The sequence below is a fragment of the Cherax quadricarinatus genome, chromosome 38 (assembly GCF_038502225.1).
Source record: "Cherax quadricarinatus isolate ZL_2023a chromosome 38, ASM3850222v1, whole genome shotgun sequence".
NCBI lineage: Eukaryota > Metazoa > Arthropoda > Malacostraca > Decapoda > Parastacidae > Cherax > Cherax quadricarinatus.
Genome location: NC_091329.1, coordinates 9,832,878 through 9,854,459, shown reverse-complemented (window position 1 = coordinate 9,854,459; position 21,582 = coordinate 9,832,878). Strand labels below are relative to the sequence as shown.

Below are 21,582 nucleotides of genomic sequence, written 5' to 3'. Positions count from 1 at the left end.
AAAAGGGATATGACATAGGAAATACAAACCCCCAATGGCATGCTAATGAAAAAGCAAATCATGAGAAATCCATTTCTACATTATGTCTAATTTATTTACCATTTCAACAGTACAGAATTAAGCAGCAGTCTGTTGTTGCACACTTAACAATGAGTATTAATAGGAAAATGCAACAAATTACCTGCATCACTGATAGGGATGATTTTTAACATTTAGAAATATAAAAATGAATTAGCATTTAATAAGATTTCTTAAGGTCAACAATACTGAAACAAATTTTACATAAAGACTGTTGATAACCAAGTAAAAATGCAGGACAAAATACCAATGAACAAAAAATCTGAATAAGGATATTGTTAAAAGCATTAAATCTGTGCGTGTTATCCAGAAATCCACAATAAAAAGGAGTGTACAACCAAAGAAGAGTGCTCAATTAAAATCTGAAAACATTACTGGTTGGTTAGTTTCAAGTGAACTGAAAAACTTGCAATTTAATTCTTAACAGTTAAACTGTCCAAACATAGATATACGTTCACATGTGTAGCACTCCAAACGTAGATCTACCTTTTTTTTTTTTTTTTTACATGCTTTCAAATGTAAAAAAATAAGGTTGGAGCTCTACGCATGTGAACGTAGATCTAAGATTGGACAGTTTAAAGGTTAAATAATGTACAGTGGAACCTCTGGCGACGAACGCTTCCAAACACGAACAAATAGGTTCACGACCAAAAAATTAGCCATATTTTTGCATCTGGTCACGAACACAGGTGCCAAACAAACACAGCTGCACCAATTTTCACGTTCTGCGCCTTTTTTTCACGTGCCAATTTTTCCCACTTCCTGTTTGTGTACACAACTGTTATTTAATTTTTTTTTCTCTATTAACCCTTTGACTGTTTCAGGCCCCTCTCGCCAAATTTGAGCCCTATTTTCAGCCAATTCCTTTGTTCCAGTTGACCAAACTCATAGCTATTTCTTTAGAACTCCATTTTATCTATCAGCCGAGTACAAGAAACCTCCCATTTACTAATTTGGACTACCCAATATGGTGGTCAGAAATTGGCAATTTGGCCAATTTCACACAAACTAAAAAAGATGCCAATTTCAAAATAGGGTCCAGAATAAACAAGGTAGACATTCGTGGCACTAAAATAACATATGCTCTGTTCATTAGTCACATCTCTAGGCCCCTCTTATATTATTATTGCTTTCTATTTTGATTTTTTATTCATACAAAAAAATACAAAATTTACTGTTATGCAGACTACTGCATTACTGTAAAAATGGTACAAATAATATCAGTGCACTAGTGAAAGAATATTAGACTCCCCAGTTGACATGTATTGGACGTGTGGTGTGATTTATTTACTCCTGAACACTGGTAAAAATCGAACATTTCCGCTAATTTGAGCTCAGTTTCAAGGTCGTTTTCATTGTCAAAGTAATGAAAATCATCTCTATTTCTGTAATATGTTTTCCATTTTATCACCTAAGACCATAAAAATGCGAATACAATGATAAATACTATACGAAAATACACCTCAAAGTCGGCGTTTTATTCCAAAAAAACGATCAGTTTTTTTTTTCTCATTATGCAATGTGTGCTGCAGGATTTTTTTTATGTGGTGCACACTGACCACACAGACCCATTCTCTCACATGTGGGCCTACCAGCTTTCTCCCGCTTGATTTGAAGCCGCTAGAATTATTGAGTATATATACGTCAGAAACATTGGCTCGTAAGACGTATTTATAGGTCGAAAACAGTCAAAGGGTTAAACTGTGCATTATTTTGTATAATTAAGGATTTTTCAAACTTATTATTTTTTCTGTGCTTAACTAAAAAAAAAAACTGTTTACAGCAAATGGTTCGTAGGGGTCTAGAATGGACTAGTGAAATGTTAGTTCTCTGTTGTTCAAATTTTTTACATTTCGTTTACTATTACACTGTGCACTATGGTATAATTAACTATTTTTGTGCTTAAAAATCTTAAAAAAAAATATTTACATACAATTCATAGGGGGTCTGGAACGGATTAATCGGTATTTACATAACCCAATGGGGAAATTAGGTTCAGGTCACGACAAAATCAGGTCATGACCAGAGTTTTGGAATGAATTATGGCCGCAACCAGAGGTTCCAAAGTATATTGCAAAATGATTTAACTTTGAATTCTGTTACGTATTTAATAATTATACTGTTATATAAAAAAAATCTGCTGACTGAAATGTTAGGCATTAATGTATTGTAAAATCAGTGGCCCTGAAGTGAAGAAACTTTTCTTCAGAGCACAGTACTTGCTCCAAATGTCTTACAGCAAATATAAATACTGCCAAAACAATGATTTAAAAGGAAACTAGCACCTGCAACAAGTGCCAAATCAGCTAGGTTGTGATGAGTATGTATGCCTATGAGCCACAGACAGGAATAGTCTGGCTGACAAGGTAGTGAACAATGAAGTCTGGAATCAGGTTGGCTTTTAAAAGGAACTCTCAAAATCAGTCACAGGTACTGAGCTTCAAATTTTACATTTATAACATGTACTCTGCACTGTATTCATAACCAATTCGAGTAAACTAAGAAAATGCAATTTGTACAGGAGTCACTCCTATGCCCATTGTCATACATGGTCACTATAAACTTTCCTTGCAACCTGATTAAAAATATGACATGATACTCAAAAACAGGCAATTTCCCATACAAGAAAGCACTTGATGGTTGTCATACAAGGACAGATGTGTTCAAGACCAACCATTGATTAAAACATTCATATATCAAGAAGTCAGTCTGCCAACTTTCTACAAATATTATTAACATACAGCACTTGGAAGATGATACAAAGGGTTAATATTAGAAGCAACTTGGTCCCTGAGACAACAGAGATGAATGACAGAGTTAGAAACACTCAAAATCCTTTGTGCAACTGTCATAATTGGTTTTCATAATTACAGTCCCGCATTTAAAAAATATAACAGCCAAGTACATTTACAGACTCCCCTACATACAAACATTCGTGCTGCGAACTTTCAATAACACAAACAATTTGCAGGAAGCACCGAGATGTAAACGATACATAGTAAGTTACTCTAGTGGCATCATTCATACATGTGCGTGTGCTCTTTCCATAAATTCAGCATTATTTGTGATTAATATACCCCAATATGTCCAGTGTTAAGCACAAAAGCAGTGGTGATGCAGGTGGTAGTGCTAAGAAGCACCAGACCATCATAATGGAAACAAAAGTGGCTATAATGTATTTTTCTTGTGTTCACGTATATGTTTAAACTAAGTACACATCTAGGCTACTCGATGTTCATACATACATATACTACACTACTGTTCAATGCTGCATATGTACATATGTTGGACTTATGAACCTGTTCGTAAGTAGGAGAGAGACTGTACAGCATTACGTAAAGAGATTTCAGATCATTAAAGTAACAAACTGCAGAGAAGTCAAATGGTCATGATTCCTAATCGTGCAGCTAGACAACTGGCCCACCACCCTAGGTGACCATACATACATATATAAAAAAAAATTCTGAGTGACTGGTCAGTTAACCTTGCTAGTCCACTACTACTGTAAGATGTCACTCAATGAATTCCCCAACACCATTTAGGTCATGGGTAACAGCTTGTATGCTTTATACTACTGTATATATACACACAGTTTTCATGTGATGAAAATGGTTTTGAAAACCAACAATTTGAAGAATGAGACTTTTGTAACATTTGGGAATCTTCAATAAAAGATTCCAAAATGTTGCACATTAACCTGAAAATGAACCAAAATCTTGGCATACAAAGTAGTGATGAATGGTTTTGAAAACCGACAAGTTGAAGATTGAGACACTTATGCACCATATGGGAATCTTTATTTAGGAAACGTTCGCCACACAGTGGCTTCATCAGTCCAATACAAAGCAGAAAGGTGAAAGGAGAGGAGGAGATTGAGGTAATCAGTCCCTCAGCCTGGAGTCGATGTGTTCAGTCCATCAATCTTGTAGAATGTACATTCTAGAGGAGGAGATTGAGGTAATCAGTCCCTCAGCCTGGAGTTGATGTGTTCAGTCCATCAATCTTGTAGAATGTACATTCTACAAGATTGATGGACTGAACACATCAACTCCAGGCTGAGGGACTGATTACCTCAATCTCCTCCTCTCCTTTCACCTTTCTGCTTTGTATTGGACTGATGAAGCCACTGTGTGGCGAAACATTTCCTAAATAAAGATTCCCATACAGTGCATAAGTGTCTCAATCTTCATACAAAGTAGTGTAGGGCATACTGACATTACTATTTCCTGTACCAGTTTCATCAGAGATTTTAAGTATACTTCGACTATGTACTAGTGACTTATTACAACCAACTGACTAATCCATACACAAATAACCCACACATAGGAGAGGGGAGCTTTGACAACATTTTGGTCTGACTTGGACCATTCACAGTTACAATGACTTTGTAAATGGTCCAAGTTGGACCGAAACATCGTCGAAGCTCCCCTCTCCAATGTGCGGGTTACTTGCATATTGTTCCAGTCATGGTATTGTGTCTTTTTGTTATTAACCCTTAAACGGTCCAAACAGATCAACGTTCAAATCCGTAGTGCTCCAAAAGTAGATCTACGTTTTTTTACATATTTTCAAAAATAAAAAAAAAAAAAATGTAGATAAAAGTTCTTTTTACACATTTTTAAATGTAAAACAAGAAAGATGATCTACTTTTTTTTTACATACTTTCAAATGTTGAAAAAACGTATATATACGTTTGGACCATTTAAGGGTTAACTGGCTAATCATTAGCATTTCTTATGCATATTCACTGGTTCAGGAGGGGTACATTTGTCTGCCTGCTACAACATGAGTTTTCTGGCTCATATGACTTCCTCTTCACAATTTCCTGACTTAAGGTTTCCTTTTGTTATTCCTGAAACATCACAGGTTGCCTTATCAAGAAAATAGTCAAAAATTCATATACACATTTTAATCTTAAAAAGACTCGCTTAAATTAAGAGGAACCCGATACCTTTGGCGCATTCAAGTGAGAAATGCAGCTTCAGCATATCAACAGGTGCATCCAGTCAACAGGAGTTTGTCACCTTTCATAAATAAAAAAAAAAAAAAATGCAGCAACAGCCTGGTTGATCAGACCCTGATCCACCACGAGGCCTGGTTTCAGACTGAGTCACGGGGGCGTTGACTCCCGGAGCCATCTCCAGGTATACTCCAGGTAATATATGATCAAATGCGAGGTCTTCAGTGAACTTCAGCTGTAACCCCAAGCTATCAGAAATTCAGTAGAACAAAAGTCATCATAACTAACAATTCTATAGACAATTCATTACTCAGTGTTTCTTTGCACATACTCTTTAAACCATTGAAATCTTGTACCAAAATTACTGCAACTTTAACACTGACTTCACATAAGTATCATGAGAAATTTAAATTGAGGCCAATTCATGTAGCAGAATAATTTTACTGTGTACCACAATACCATTTCTTGCAACTCTAAAATCCAAATTCATACAAGCAAAATGATAGTTATACAAAATATCACTCCCTAGTACATTGTACAGGTTGACCATCACCAATCCAACATCATCGGGACCTGTAAGGTGCCAGATTAGTGAATTTATCAGATTACAGAGTGGTTAGGTTAGAATACACTTAACCTAGTGGCGATATTTATGCATCGGGGATTTTGCCCACTTTACGCCCTATTTTTGGACCATTCCATTGTTCCAGTCTATCAAATTCATAGCTATTTTGCTAGTGTTCATTCTATTCTGTATTATGTACAAGAAATCGCCCATTTACCTATTTCAACTACCCAATAGTGGTCAGAAATCAGTAATTTGGCCAATTTCACACAAATTTCAAGAGATGCCAATTTCAAAATAGGGTCCAGAATAAACAATACAGACGTTCCTGGCACTAAAATAACATTTTCTCTGTTTATTAGTCACATCTCCAGGCCCCTTTTATAATACACTTGCTTTCAATTCTGAATTTTTATTCACATAAAAAGTAGGTGGTTTACTGTTATGCAGACTACTGCTGTATTGTAATAACTGTATAAATAACATCAAACCATCATGACTGTGTATTAGACTGACCAGTTGGACACGTATTGGATGGTGATGTTATTTGTTTACTATACACAAATAACCCGCACATAAAAGAGAGAAGCTTACGACGACGTTTCGGTCCGACTTGAACCATTTACAAAGTGTGATTTTGTAAATGGTCCAAGTCGGACCGAAACGTCGTCGTAAGCTTCTCTCTTTTATGTGCGGGTTATTTGTGTATCGTTCCAGTCACGGTATTGTTCCTGTATTGTTATTTATTTGTTTACTCTTGAACACTGGCAAACATAGAACATTTCCTCTATCTTGAGCTCAATTTCAAGGTACTTTCCATCGTGAAACCAATCAAAATCATATCTATTTCTGTAACATATCTTCCACTGTATCACACAAGACCAAAAAAACGAGAATAAAACCATAAAAATACGATAATACACGGCGAAGTCAGCGTTTCACACCAAAAACAAGGTCACAGTTTTTTCTCATTATGCACTTCGTGTTGCAGGATTTTTTTTTTTCATATAGTGCACACTTACCACACATGCCTATTCAGTCATATATATGCAAAAATTTACCAGTCACAGCTTATCTGAGTGAGTTGAGCTCATGGTGACTGACAGTGGCTTCACAGCCACCTTATCTTTCATGGACAACCTACGGTGTATGTGCTTTACACAAGAAGCATTTCTTTTAGTTGGAATCATGGCTATGGCTAAAAGTGAGCAGGTTATAACAAATGGAGAAAAAGAAATTGGAATACCATATGTAGCAAGAAGTGCCACCAAACAGCAGCAGCAGGTTAGTGTGGCGACCCCGGAAATTTGAAATCGTGCTACCCAATATTAGTGCCAGATTACTGATAGCTGGATTAGTGATGGTCGATCTGTACCACCTATAATTTCTCATGCTAAGCAAACTGATCTCACAAAGGCAATCATATTTTACACTAGAACAGTGATACTAAGGTTAAAGTCAACCTACTTAATACTGTTAGTCAAAATATTCTCAAAAGCTTTGGCATTAAAAGAAAATGTAAATGTGCTGGGTGAATTTTGCAAATTAATATTCCTTGTCAGTGGATTCACTGACAGTTCTCATATCTGAGATAAACACACAAACTAGCTTATTTTTAATCATGAAGATCTCTGACAATGGAAATTCCTTAACAGAGGTCTATTTTTTTTTACCAAAAGCACATAGGTGAGCAAAATGAATACCAATAAGACTTACAAAATATTTAGCCATTTGTTCGACAAACAAAAATGGGAGAATTCAATAACCACATGATTATAACAGATTCATCTCCCTATACTGCATCTGTTCTATAATTTTCCTAGGTAACTCTACGAGTCACTGACAATTACAAACTATGTACTGTACTTGATGTCCAGAAATAAGCACTTTGACATCTGAAGTTTTATAATTCCATAATCTGTACAGAAAATACTGCTAGTTCCATAGTCTTCCTTTGCCTAGAATCAGGAAAACAAAGGAACAATGAAAAAACACAATACAGCCTCTCCTCACTTAGCGACATACTCCTATACCGACTACTCGGACTTTCGATGGGCTCTCTGACCAGTATGCATACCTAAATAATGTATATTAGAGTTGATTTCATCTATTCTGTTTATTACAATATACAGTACAATACTGTGTAAACATTTAAAAATACATTATACTAAAAATGCTATAAATGATGCAAAGGTGACATTAAAATAATATCAAAGATGATTAACACAAATCCTCTATCATTATAGTATACTCCTCACTTAGCAATGAATTTGTTTACCGATGTGGTCTTAGTAACAGAACTATGTCGTTAAGTGAGGAGAGGCTGTATGCTGTAGTTAAAAAAGTAAGTTAAACTATAAAATTTTAAATGAATTTACTTCAAGTGATATCCAGGCCATTACTGTACACCCTACACAAATTAAATACTCCTTTCAGTTATATATGAATTAGTGAAAAAAAATCAAATCAGCCCTTGCTTATTCTTGCTTAGCAAAGCCAGCATGCTTTCTCTTAATACGAGCATAAGGACCAATGGCAGGGTCAGTTATAAAATCATAAATGACTTTAACCCAGGACTGATGCTGTGGCAAATCATCATAAAACTCTGGAGCCAATTCTTTAACCTGAAAAGAAAAATGACAATGTATAATAATAGATACCACTTTAAAAAAAGAACTATGCTTAATAATAACTCACATGGAGAAAAAAAAAAAAAGTGATGAAATATACAGATAAATTAATCTCCTGAGTTTCCATCTGCATGCAAGTTATTACTGAGCACTGACAAGTGTTCAATGCACTTTATTCACAAAGAACTATATTTAATCAAACAAACTAATTAACATACAGGTCATTTAATTACCCCATTTAAGACATACCTTAGGAAGTCGAGAACCAGGAACATATGGAAAATCATGATGCTCATTGTGGTAGCCAACGTTAAAGGTGAGGCAGTTCAGGGGTCCATAATAACTGTACGTCTCAAAACCTCTTTCAAACATGTAGTGTTCCGAGATGAAATGTCCAGCTACTGGATGAAGCCCCATAGCCAGCAGAGACCCTAATGCTAGGTAAACAAGACTCTTACCTATGGGGAAACCAAAATTTAGATCTGTAAATTAACATTCATTACATATATTAATCTATATACAATCAAACAGCACTGAATGACCTAGACAGTGAGCAGACAAAAGGTTAGTTAACCCTTTAACTATGACATACTTAGAAAAATAAATTTCCTATGTGGAGAAAGACTATAGAAAAAAAAAATACAGATTGTAAAAGTACATGTTAATGAGTCAAATACGACTTTTAAAACGAGTGAAACGTGATAAAAATGTATGATTTTATGGAGTGTTGAATTTAGAAGAAAAAAAATTATTCAGTAATAGCAGTGTAAATGCACCACTATTTATATTTTACAATTTAGTAACACCAAATTTTTTTTTCAGGTTTTTGCTTTTAAGTATGCTATTTTTTTTTATGATAGGCATTTCAATGTATTTTAGCATTTTAACCATGGGAAATGCATAGGTTGACACTGCTCCACTTGGAATATACAGTACAGTATAAATTGGTGCATATAAATGTTTTTATTCAATTTTTTTTACTGCTCTGGTCTTCTAACAATAGTTTCAAGGTTTAGTTTTATTCAAAACATTAAAATGTCATTTTTTTACTGCATGTATTTTGTTATGCTACGTTAATAATTATTATTATTATTATTATAATCAAAAAGAAGCGCTAAGCCACAAGGGCTATACAGCGCTGCAGGGTAGGGAAGGAAGCGAGGGTATTGGATGGCAGAAGGGAGGAGGGATGATCAGTAGGTTACAGAAAACAGCGGGGCAGGGGATAGTACGGGGGTAGAGGGTAGCAAGAGATTGAAGTAGAAAGGGCTGAAGGTATCAGAATTTGTGAAGTAAGTCAGTTGTTGTCAAAGAGTCAATGAGAGTCCATATGAAAGGTGGGTCCATCAGCGAGAAGGTAAAGAGAGAGCAGCGGAGCGAAGACGACAACAGAGGTAAATTCTGCGTGCTCGTTGATAAAGTGGGCAGTCCAACAGAATGTGGCTGACTGATAATGGAGCTTGGCAATTCTCACAGAGAGGAGCAGGGCGCCTCTCCATGAGATATCCATGAGTAAGACGAGTATGGCCAATGTGAAGATGGGAGAGAGTAGTCTCCCAACCTCGACACTGGTGATAAGAAGACGGCCAGTAACCTATACTTGTTTTAATAGATTGAAGTTTGTTGCCGAGCATAGTAGACCAACGGTGTTGCCAACAGGTGTGAAGGTGGGAAGATATTGCAGCAAAATAGTCTGTAAATGGAATACCTCTATATGAAACTGGTAGGTCATGTACTGCTGACCGCGCAGCAGTGTCTGCCTGTTCATTGCCCTGTACGTCAACATGACCAGGGACCCAACAAAAAACTATCTTTATGCTTGGTAAAGATGCGGCGTAGCCAAAGTTGGATACGGAGGACTAAGGGGTGAGGTGTATCAAATTTCTGTATAGCCTGTAAAGCACTAAGGGAGTCTGAGATAACCACAAATGATGACACAGGCATAGATGCAATACAGATAAATGCTGCAAGGATGGCATACAATTCAGCAGTATTATTATTATTATTATAATCAAGGGGGAAGCGCTAAACCCGGAGGATTATACAGCGCCTGGGGGGGGGGGATGTGGAAGGCATTCAGGCTTAATTCGGGGAACTGGAGCACAGATCTAATTCCCTAAATCAAGAGCCCCTCACCAACATCAAGGAACCTTCCTTGAGGGGAATTCAGCAGTAAAAATACTAGCCGAAGATAGTAAATGCCCTCGTACGACGTTGTCCGGAAACACTTCTGCGAATCCAACGCCGTCAGAAGACTTAGAGCCATCTGTGTACACAGCAATGGCATGAGAATGAGAGTGAAAGTGGTCAAGAAAGAGAGAGCAGGAAGCGACTGTAGACAGTTGGGCTTTTGAGCAAGGGAGAGAGAAAGAACAGGCTAGAACAGCTGGAACTTCCCAGGGGGGTAGGGAAAAGTGAGATGCTACATGAACATAGAAAGGTGGTAATTGAAGAGAAGACAAGAGTGAATGAAGGCGAAGAGAGAAGGGATGGAGTAAACAGGGGCAGCGAACAAATAAAGAATGTCTACTAATATCAGTGACCATTCTATAAATGGAAGGATTGCGGAGATCACGAGAGCGTACATAGTAGCGAAGGCAATGGGCATCACGACGATCGGATAAGGATGGAACGTTCGCTTCTGCATAGAGGCTCTCGACAGGGGAAGAGCGAAAAGCACCAAGGCATAAAAGTAATCCTTGGTGATGAATGGGGTTAAGGCTAGAGAGAGTAGCAGGAGATGCCGCTGAATAGATCTGGTCCCCATAATCAAGTTTCGATAAAATAAGGGTGGAATGTAGGCGAAGGAGGGTTCGACGATCAGCTCCCCATGAAAGATGAGCAAGGGTTTTAAGAAGGTTCAGCCGACTGTGACAAGTTGCCTTCAGAGAGGTAATGCGAGGTTTCCAGGATAACCTACGATCAAAGAGGAGGCCCAGAAACTTGACTGTATCATGTTCAGGGATACGGGAGCCATAGAGGTACAAAGGATGATCGGAGATGACAAGAGCGTCTAGTGAAAGTAATTTGGTGGGTTTTAGTGCTGGAAAATTTAAACCCACGTGTGGTGGCCCAATTGGAAACACGGTCGACTGCATGCTGGAGAGAAACTGTAATGAGGCGACAGTCAGTGCCTGTACAGGCAATAGAGAAGTCATCAACATAGAGTGATGACCAAATATTTGATGGAAGACTAGAGGCCAAATCATTAATAGCAAGGAGAAAAAGTGTTGTGCTCAGAACACATCCCTGGGGGACACCTTCAGCTTGGATAAAGTCTGGGGAGAGCACATTATTAACCCGAACACGGAAATGCCTGTCAGTTAAAAAGTTCTTAAGGAAGGATGGTAGATTGCCTCGAAGGCCTAAGGAGTGGGCTTGGGCCAAAATATTATACCTCCAAGTTGTGTCATATGCCTTCTCAAGGTCAAAAAATATGGCAATAACTAAGTGGTTATTCGCAAAGGCATTACGAACATACGTATCCAAGCGTAGTAAGGGGTCTATGGTAGAACGTCCCTTACGAAAGCCATATTGACGAGTGGAGAGACTGTTGTGTCTCTAAATACCACACTAAACGTCTATTTACTAGGCGTTCCATCACTTTGCAAACTGCACTGGTAAGAGCAATGGGACGATAGTGGGAGGTTTCATGTCCCGTAGTGCCTGGTTTGCGGAAAGGGAGAACAATGGCGGATTTCCACAGCTGTGGAAGAACTCCTTGTGACCAAATAAGATTGTAAAGGCGTAATAGGACTGCAAGGGCTGACTGATGTAAATGTTGTAGCATACGAATATGAATGTCGTCGGGCCCAGCTGCCGATGATCGGCAAGCTGAGAGTGTTGCCTCCAGTTCTTGAAGTGTAAAAGGCACGTTATACTGTTCTTCTCTGAGAGAAGAAAAGTCCAAGGGTGCTAACTCTCTGGCAGACTTTGAGGAAAGAAATGAGGGGCATACATGGAGTCCCTGAGAAATACGGACCAGATGATTGCCAATTTCATTGGCAACATCTAGTGGGTTTGCTATTTCAACATCGGCAACCCGCAGAACAGGAGCCGGGTCAGGAGAATATTTACCATTCAGTTTTCGTACTTTTTTCCAGACTGCACTCATAGAGGAAGCAGAGGTGATGGTGGAGACATAATCTCGCCAGCAAGTGCGTTTAGCGTCACGGATGACACGGCGAGCGATCGCATGCTTCTGCTTAAAATCAAGAAGTCTCTCTGTGGTTCTATTGTACCGGTACCTGCCCCATGCAGCGCGTTTCAAACGTACTGCACGAGCACAAGCAGGAGACCACCAAGGCACGCATTTCTGAGAATGCCTGCCCGAAGTTTGGGGTATAGAATGAGAAGTTGCGGTTAAAACGGAGGACGAGAAGAGGTGTAAAAGCTCATCGATGGAAGACGAAGAAGGAACCTCTGTAAAAACAGTTAGGTGTGAGTAAAGGTTCCAATTTGCCTGATCAAATTGCCAGCGTGGGATGCGAAGAGGTGGTGAATATGAAGGGGAAGTAAGAATGATTGGGAAATGATCGCTGTCATTTAAGTCCGGGAGAACAGACCAAGTGAAGTCTAATGCGCCGGAGGAAGAGCAGACTGAGAGATCGATGCAAGAGAGAGTGTGAGTCCGAGGATCAAAATGGGTGCGAGTACCTGTATTTAAAACATGCAGGGGGTGGGTGGCAAGAAAAGCCTCTAACTGAATGCCACGGGAATCACAGTGAGACCCCCCCAGAGGAAATGGTAGGCATTAAAATCACCAAGTAACAGAATCGGTGGCAGTAATGACGAAACAAGAAAGGCAATATCCGGAATAGATAATGCCCGAGAAGGAGAGAGATATAAAGAACAGAGCGTATACCACCTATGCAAGTGGATACGGGCTGCTGTGTAATGCAGCGAAGTACGAACAAATAGCTGATGGTACAGAATATCAGTGCGTAGAAGAAGGGCACTTTCATTAAAGGTCCCATCAGGAAAAGGATCTGAAGAATACAATAAATTATAGCCTGAGATGGGAGAGATAACAGCAGAGTGTAATTTTGGTTCCTGTAAGCAAACACCAACAGGGGAAAACTGGGAGAGTAACATCTGAAGCTCACCCCAATTACCCGAGGCCGCGTATATTCCACTGTAAATAGGCCATGATTGGCAATGATAAAGATACCTGAAATCCGCAGGTAAGGGTTCCTACGGACTAGAGGGGTTAGAAAAGTCCACATGCGGAGGCAGTGGAAAACGTTCAAGCAGTGAAGGAACGGTGCGCTGTGAAGAAAGGAGTTGCGCAGATGGAGCAGAGGAGAGAGAAGAAGCGGAGGGTGGATCAGTGTCCATTGATGGTTTGGTCTATGCAATATATTCAGAGATTGCTTCAAGTGTTTCGGAATTCAGAGACGTCGTATGGGAGACAATATTGGAAATGGTCGGGGGAGGATGAGTAAAGATTGGAACTGTATTGGACTCTACCAAGGTAGGGGAGGGCGAAAGGGTGGAGGGAACTGGAGAAGCGTGGAAGGGGACAGAAGAGGCAGAAACCTGGGAGGTGGCAGAAGAGGAAGAAGCTTGTGAGGGAACAGGGAAGGAAGGTACAGTACGAGGAGGAGGGTGAACCTCTATACTTGTAACAGAGCCAGTGAGAGGGGGAAAACCAGGTACAGAGACAGGGAAGGTAAAATGAGGAGGTGGAAGATGGGTAGGAGGTGCTAACGGACCTTTTTTTGACTTTTGATAAGTAGAGGGACGATTGGGAGGAGGTGTCATACGAGATCTCGTCGCTACTGAGGCTTGTGAGAGAGAACACGAAGAAGCAAGATCTGACTGAGGCGTTGAAGTAGGGACGTCTGAGCAGAGGACAGCAAAAGAATTAGATACAGGAGTGACTATGGGAGAGGTAACCACAGAGGTGGGTGCAGAAGATGGGATACCAGAAGTGGGGGGACGTTTTGAAACACGGGAATAAGAAACACGAGGTAGTCTCCCTTGAAGGCGGATATGAGAAACTGCCATGGCATAAGGGAGACCTTCTGCCTCTTTGAGGTAACTGATTTCCCGCTCGTCTAAGTAGACTTGACAACGGCAAGAGTACGAAGGGTGAGCCTCATGACAATTAAGGCAAGAGGGAGGTCGACTGCAAAACGTATTAGAATGGTCATCGGCACCACAGACTGGGCATTCGGCGATAGATCTGCAATATTTCGCTGGATGGCCAAATCGCCAGCAATTTCTACACTGTTGCGGTGTAGGGATCACCTTTCGAACTTGTAACCGATGTCCTGCTACATAAACTGAGGATGGGAGTTCACGGCTGTCAAAAGTTAAACGAGCCACATTGCTCGGGTATCATCTCTGCCCGCGGGCAGGAAGAACATAAGTGTCTACCTTGAGGATTGGGAGATCTTGGAGTTCCAGCTGTTCAAGAATGTCAGTGCCACATGTCTGGAAATTTTGTTGAACTATGGTATGGGGCAGAATGACGGTACCACTACAAGAATTGAGGGAATGATGTTTTTCAATAGTGACAGGAACAGTATCGATATGGGAAAGACGAGAAAGCTCATGAGGCTGGGTAACATTCTGGACGGTGATGATGCGCGTACCGTTCTTAAGAGCATGAAAAGAAATATCTTTACCAACATGGCGTAGGAGTGCCTTGCCAATACTGTGGTCAGAAAGATAGGCAGTAGAGGAAGTCGGTTGTAAAGTGAAGAATTTAGTCCATTGTGCAGTCTGAAACTGAGTGTGGAAAGGTAGTGAAGGACGTGTCGATCTTTTCTGAGAAGAACGAGAAGGTGGAGAAGTATCATCAGCAGGTAATTGTCGTTGGCGTTTAGGCGTGGGACCAGAGTTGGTCCGACGTGGAACGGGTCGGCGATTCGAAAATTGCCGCACCGTAGAGGGAGAGGCCGGAAGCATAGTCAGAGGAGAGCGAAGGTCAGATAAATCGAAGGAGTCAGTCGAGGCCTCAGTACCTGAAGCGGGTGAGGAAACAGCACCGGCAAGAGGTACAGAGGCATGAGGAGTGTCCGAAGAGTGGTCCAAAGACAAGGCGGGGTCAGAATGGGGTGCGGTATCAAGAAGGGGCCCGGGGGTAGCAGGTTCATGGACTAGGGCTGCCATGGTTAGGTTATTTCTTTCTTTTTGTTTTTAAGAAAAAAAGAAAAGAAAAGAAAAGAAAAATAAAAAAAAGAATAAAAAAAGGGGGGACCGGGGAGGGATAGTTCCTAGGAGGAATGAAAGGGCCAGAAATCTCCCTCCGCGCCCAAGAGGACTTCAGCACCACAAGTAGCGCAGATGCAGCATGGAACCCGTGCCATACCCTACCCATCATGCCAGTAAACCGGCAATCTGGGATAGCAACCTCACATCTGCCGAGCTACCTCGGTGGACAAAAGAGAGGGCGGCCGGATATTCGCCACAAAGCATACCTCCTTCGGCCACCACCCCCGGAATCCGAAAGGTGGCTTCCAGAGATACACCCGTCGCCCAAGAGACACCCAAAGCCACCCTCTGGGATACCGGAGAGGGATCGGGACATCCCCAGGCAATCCAGATTCCACGGCAAACTACGCCACCGCCAAGAACCTCAACGGAATGGGATGGACACCGGTACCCTTTCCCCTACCTAGGAACTAGCGTGCATGTGGGAGAAAAAAAAAAAAAAAAAAAAAAAAGGCCAAAAATGAAGGGCAAAAGGGAGGGGTGGGGAGGAGGAGGAGGAAAGGAAAAAGGGAAGGATGGGGAGGATGGGATAGGGAACGGGGGATTGGGGGGTAATTAGGTTCGGTCTGAGGAAGGAGACCGACAGGTCTAATTCCTCAGACCAAGAGCCTCTTCACCACGCCAAGGAGCCCCCCTTGAAGAGGAGGTTAATAATTATACAGCATATTTTGGTCGAGGGAACATCCCGTGTTGTATAAACAATGTAATTTGTGTCCATAAAGCCTGTGACTTCAAGACCACTAACACTTATTTACAAGTAAGTTTTAATATATTACTACTGTTTAAAGATATAACATTCATCGAAACATGGAAATACCAGTAAGTCACATTTTGATTATAGTACAGTGTTAGGTTATCTTAGGTTAAATCCATATATAGTGTGCTTTTTGGCTGAATTCCAATGTTCGTATCATGAAACTGTAGTGACCAAGGCATCTTGTTGTCTGTGCTATACCCTGGTTGCTGGTAGGGAAACTGGTGGTGAAACAACAGGGCCTGGATTTATGGTTTATTTTTGCTAGTTATGCAGTGTTACCCATGATGCATTACGTAAATCCATCTGGTCTTACATTTTTTCCAAAGGCATGAATAGGTTGTGTTTTGACCCAAGGTCAAAAATATTGGTAGGTGGCATTTTTTTGAAGTACAGTGTCTGCACTCTGAAGGAGGGGTGTTAATGTTACAGTTTTATAAACTGTAGTGTAAAAGCACCCCTCTGGCAAGACAGTGATGGAGTGAATGATGGTGAAAGTTTTTCTTGTTTTTGGGCCACCCTGCCTTGGTGGGAATTAGCCAATGTGTTATTAAAAAAAAAATAAAAATTTGTGTACTAGCATGTTAAAAACAGTCATCACTTCTGTACTAATCTCTATGGGGGAAGTGGAACAGAATTCTTCTTCCATAAGCCATGCAACTAAAATGTCAGGAGCAAGGGGCTAGTAACCCCTTCTCTTGTATACATTACTAAAGTTAACAAAAGAAACTTTTGCTTTTCTTTTTGGGCCACTCTACTTTGGTGGGATATGGCTGGTGCATTGAAAGAAGAAAATAGATGTAGATATAACACAAGGTAGTAACAGCTGCTACTCAACATTTGATATAGAAATCCTTATTTGTTATGATTGAGGGATGAGAGGGAGATAGATTTTTGTACAGTATGCTCCTATCACTGATTTAAACCCCAGCATAAATATCAAACCATAATTATTAAACTTACCACCAAAATAGTAGAAAACTACAAAATTGAAGGTAAGTTGTATACATGTATTGATGATCTCAAGAAGGGTGGGCGTCTTCGGGTAAGTAATAAGTGGACGAAAGGCATAAAACAATGGCTGAAAAAACATCCAGACCATCTTCCCCAAAGTATTGCAGAAGAGTCGGGCTTCTAAATATGTTGGAATGTCTGTGTCCAGCTTCTCGTCCCCTTGGAACTGCAAAAGCATATTTAATTGCATAATACTGTATTTTTAAACCTTATAAATGCTATGAACTGGAGAAATTCACAAATAGGTAGTGGAAGGTGTCTTCTGTACCAACAGAACACAAATAGGTAATTAGAAATTACTGCTGTAGGGTTAAAAATCAGCTATTCCTTTAACTAAGATACTTCTGACTTCTCAAGTAAAAAATAATAAGAAAAAGGGAAAAAATACGTAAATAATTTGTTAATTAAAGGCCACAAAATAAATATACATTGTTTGTAAAATGAGGCAAGTGAACCAAATACATAGTAGGAATTATATTGTTTGAGGAATAAGTACAGTGCTGTATTTAAAGAGAAATACACAGTGCAAATATTTATTCTAAACTATATTAAGTTCAGTACAAGCAGTATAGAGAAATTTCAATGCTAAAATCCAATTTTCCCTTTGTACACAAACTGCAGCTGGAAATACCTTTTCCTTATGTCAACTGCTACACTACTGAAAATTAATGTGTCTTCTGTATTAATTTTACTGCACATTATTATTGTTCATTTATTAACAATAAGATTTACATGAGAAAAACCCAATCTTTAAATTCAATACATATAGAGTATATGGTATACTTACTTTATGGTGTTCTAGATGGTAGCCCTTAAAAGACACAGAGAATGGCAGGATGATGGGCAAGTTGGCAAATATACCAAGAATACGATTGGGCAGTGGTCTTGAGTGTCCAAAAGCAAGGTTGTGGGAAATTTCATGAATTGCTGAAAGGTAATATGTAAGAGATTAACAAACTTGTTGATATATCCCTCATTATAAAACTCTTGAAATGGACTTGATAACTTTAAAAATTACTACAATTTAGCAAATATGATATTGAAAGGATTGAAAGCTTAATCAAAGAAAGAAAAGCTGAATTGGGTACAAAAATTAATTTATATTTAAATATATCAGTATCACATCAAAAAGTGCAGTTGTATAACATTATAACTGATGAGAATGATGAAAATTGTCACTTGCCTAGCATAAGTGAATGATTAATTGTTCCTCCAATGCAGTAACATAGGATTAAGACCCAAAGCCAAGACAATTCTCTCACCAAACAGAGAGAGAGGATCTGAAAGATCACCAATCCCAGCACCCACCATATTAGGTTAGGGTCATTCCCAAATAACTCCTTTATTTCTGGATGCTTCTCTGTAAAGAAATGGGAAAATACAACAGTATTAAAATGGTATACATTGCCTGTGTAAAAATGCACCAACTTCTATTGTTTGAGATTCATCTGGATTTTATTTAAAAAATCCAGGGTGCGTGGGTGAACATAGAGGGAAGGGGAAAAAGATGTGGACAATTTGGAAAAAAAAAAATAATGCTAGCCTATTCATTATTTAACCTTCATTAACCCATTATAACTTCCAGTGAAATCTACACTGCCTTATATGTACAGAAAAGTGTGTTAAATGTTAATTCTAATGTTAAGTAATTTCCTTGGAACATGCAATCATTGTACATTATTAGTAGACTTATCCATTTCCCTGTAATAATGCAGTAGGCCTACTCACCCATGCTAGGGAGGTCCAATTCTCACCCACCCACACCCACTTGTACCTGTTCAACCTATATTTAAAGCTATACAAGGTTCTCATTTCAATGACTCCATGAAAGCTTGTTCCACTCATCTACATGCTTCTAAACCAGCACTTCCCTACATCCTTTCTAATTCTAAATTTCTCAACCCTTAATCCATTGCTGCAAGCCCTGCTTGGAGTACACCTGGATATTTTCAGCATATTATTAATATACCCTGTTTTTATTCCAGTTTTATATTGAGGAAAGTTGGTTTCCACAAGAGGATATGGGATAAGGGGTAACTAGATAAAATTTTGATAGAATGCTGCTTCATTGGTAGCACAATCAGCTCACATACATGGGTGGAAATGTTGGGCATGTTTCCTTATATCTGCTGTCCCTGTTCAACTAGAAGAAAGTAGATACTTGGATGTTAGTAGACTGTTGTAGGTCACATCCCAGGAGGAGGTATGATACCTTTGACAGGGGTGAGTTTTGAAATGAGCAGAGGCAGGTAACTTCTCTTAACCCATAAAATTAATATGTAAATTATTTACACAGTATTGATTTATTTATACAAATACTACAGTATATGAATTTTGGCATAGGATGTATAAGCAGTTAAATTTTGCAATCTTAAAGTTTTACATCATATATGTATAATTATTTAAACAGATGCATATTTATGTGCCTAAAAATCCCACAAAAAATTAATATCACACCGTTTGGCTATATTATCATAACTATAATTATTTCCTTAATGCAGATTAATCACATTATTATCGATATGTGATAAGTTATTATATCAACTCAAAATGGAAAGTCTGTAAAAACCTGTATATTTAACCTGAATAAAGCTTACTTGGAACACCCAGATAAACCAAAGTCAAAGCCATTCACTGAGTATAAAAATATAGTAAAGTAGAAAGAATTTTTAAGACATATGGTATAGTACTGTATATCCTTGGAGCTTATTGAGATGATTTTTGTCATTTATCAAATTAATGGCCAAACTCAACACTGCTGAAGTTGACAGCCATGCCATAACTATTTTGTTGAGGCTGAATCCTTGTAAATTATTATTACATTGAAATATGGGAAACCAGAAAGCCTCTAGGGAGTATATAGCAGCTGTGATAAGGGGAGGCAACAAGGCTTGGTCAAAGGAAATGGAGGATAATTAATTTATTGGATCAAGATCCTTTAATCGGCATCAAGGTATCCCCTTTAAGAGGTGATATCAGTAGATTATTATTATAATCAAGGGGGAAGCGCTAAACCCGTAGGATTATACAGCGCCCAGGGGGAGGATGTGGAAGGCATTCAGGCTTAATTCGGGGAACTGGAGCACAGATCCAATTCCCTAAATCAAGAGCCCCTCACCAACATCAAGGAACCTTCCATGAGGGGTAATATCAGTAGAAAGAGCAAACCCAGGAGCCAAATTACTATTTCAGATGAAAGCGTTAAAGCCGCAGGGGTCATGCAAAATGTGAGGTGTGGGAAGCAATCGAGTTTAATCAAAGGTAGTGGGGGAGGTATGTCTAATATTCTGACAAGCCCTAGAGCTTGAGCTCGACCCCGGCAGACTGTTAAGTAAACACAGCCACACGTGATGAGTCGAGGGTTACGTCACTGCTTCCCCTCCCTCTCTTATCTCATTAAATAATTCTCCTCTGATAAGGCATCGACTATCATGTTCACGTAATTGCCACTCAAGTGTCACACGCTTTAAATATACGTCATGCCGGAGGAATAGAAACTAAAAGAAAATGAAACTTTTTAAAAACATATTGCAAGCTTGCAACTCAGTTTATCACTCATCATCCCATTAAATTATGTTTTAACCACTGCACAGGCTTACTTAGAATCTCCTTTCGTCTGGATGCGTGAGGCTCTGCAGTGTACGACCATTCAAAGTCAGTCCTAGACACATGTTGCCCCATTCTGTTTATAGTTTTAAATGTAAGATGGTGAAGAGCGTCGCAGCACCTCAGTATAGAGAGGTTGGAGCAACACTGAGGTTCAAGGTGTCTTCATGGCGGCTTTCCGGCTTTACTGCCTCACTTCTATTCTACTTAAATTATCTCATCAAAATTGAATTACCCATTCACTTACACCAATAAAATATACATCTTCAGGTATACTCCTTTGTCCACGTCTTTAAAAGCGTTTAATATCAAAACCTCTGCTATAACGAAGTTTTGTAACAACTCATCCATGGTAGATAGACACCACTGCTGGTGTTCATTTATTTTCTGTGTACAGTGATGGGAGGTAGAATAATATGCTGTAGCACGTCCAGGCAGCATTGTGTGTGTATGTTGATGGCATCGTCTTGGTGGGAGAGCAAGTAACATGACTGAATTTTGTTAGTGAATTTATATTCACAAATCAGTCAGTACTGATCAGGTGTATAAATTATCACTAAGTACGTTGTGGAAGAGAATGAATGAATTCACTCATTCATTTATACTGTTTCTTATTACTTTGACAAATTATATGTTATATTATTAATGTTTGTTTTAAAATTATCTATTGTTTTATTTTTTTGTGTGGGGGGAGAAGTGTGAACAAGTGAAAGTAATCATGTCTTTCCATTTTCACAGACACAAAGTTTTACGT

The 21,582-nt window shown here is 39.2% G+C and overlaps 1 protein-coding gene across 1 annotated transcript; it reads right to left on the bottom strand.

Moving 5' to 3' along the window:
• Positions 1-58: 58 nt before the first annotated feature.
• Positions 59-20,990, bottom strand: ifc (delta4-sphingolipid-FADS-like protein ifc). The gene is made up of 6 exons (XM_053782453.2): positions 20,822-20,990; positions 18,406-18,582; positions 18,010-18,149; positions 17,172-17,388; positions 8,483-8,691; positions 59-8,227 (listed from the first exon to the last, which is right to left on the bottom strand). Exons 1-6 carry the CDS (start codon positions 20,901-20,903, stop codon positions 8,081-8,083), a joined length of 972 nt encoding a protein of 323 aa, XP_053638428.1. The 5' UTR covers positions 20,904-20,990; the 3' UTR covers positions 59-8,080.
• Between the last annotated feature and the right edge of the window lie 592 nt (positions 20,991-21,582).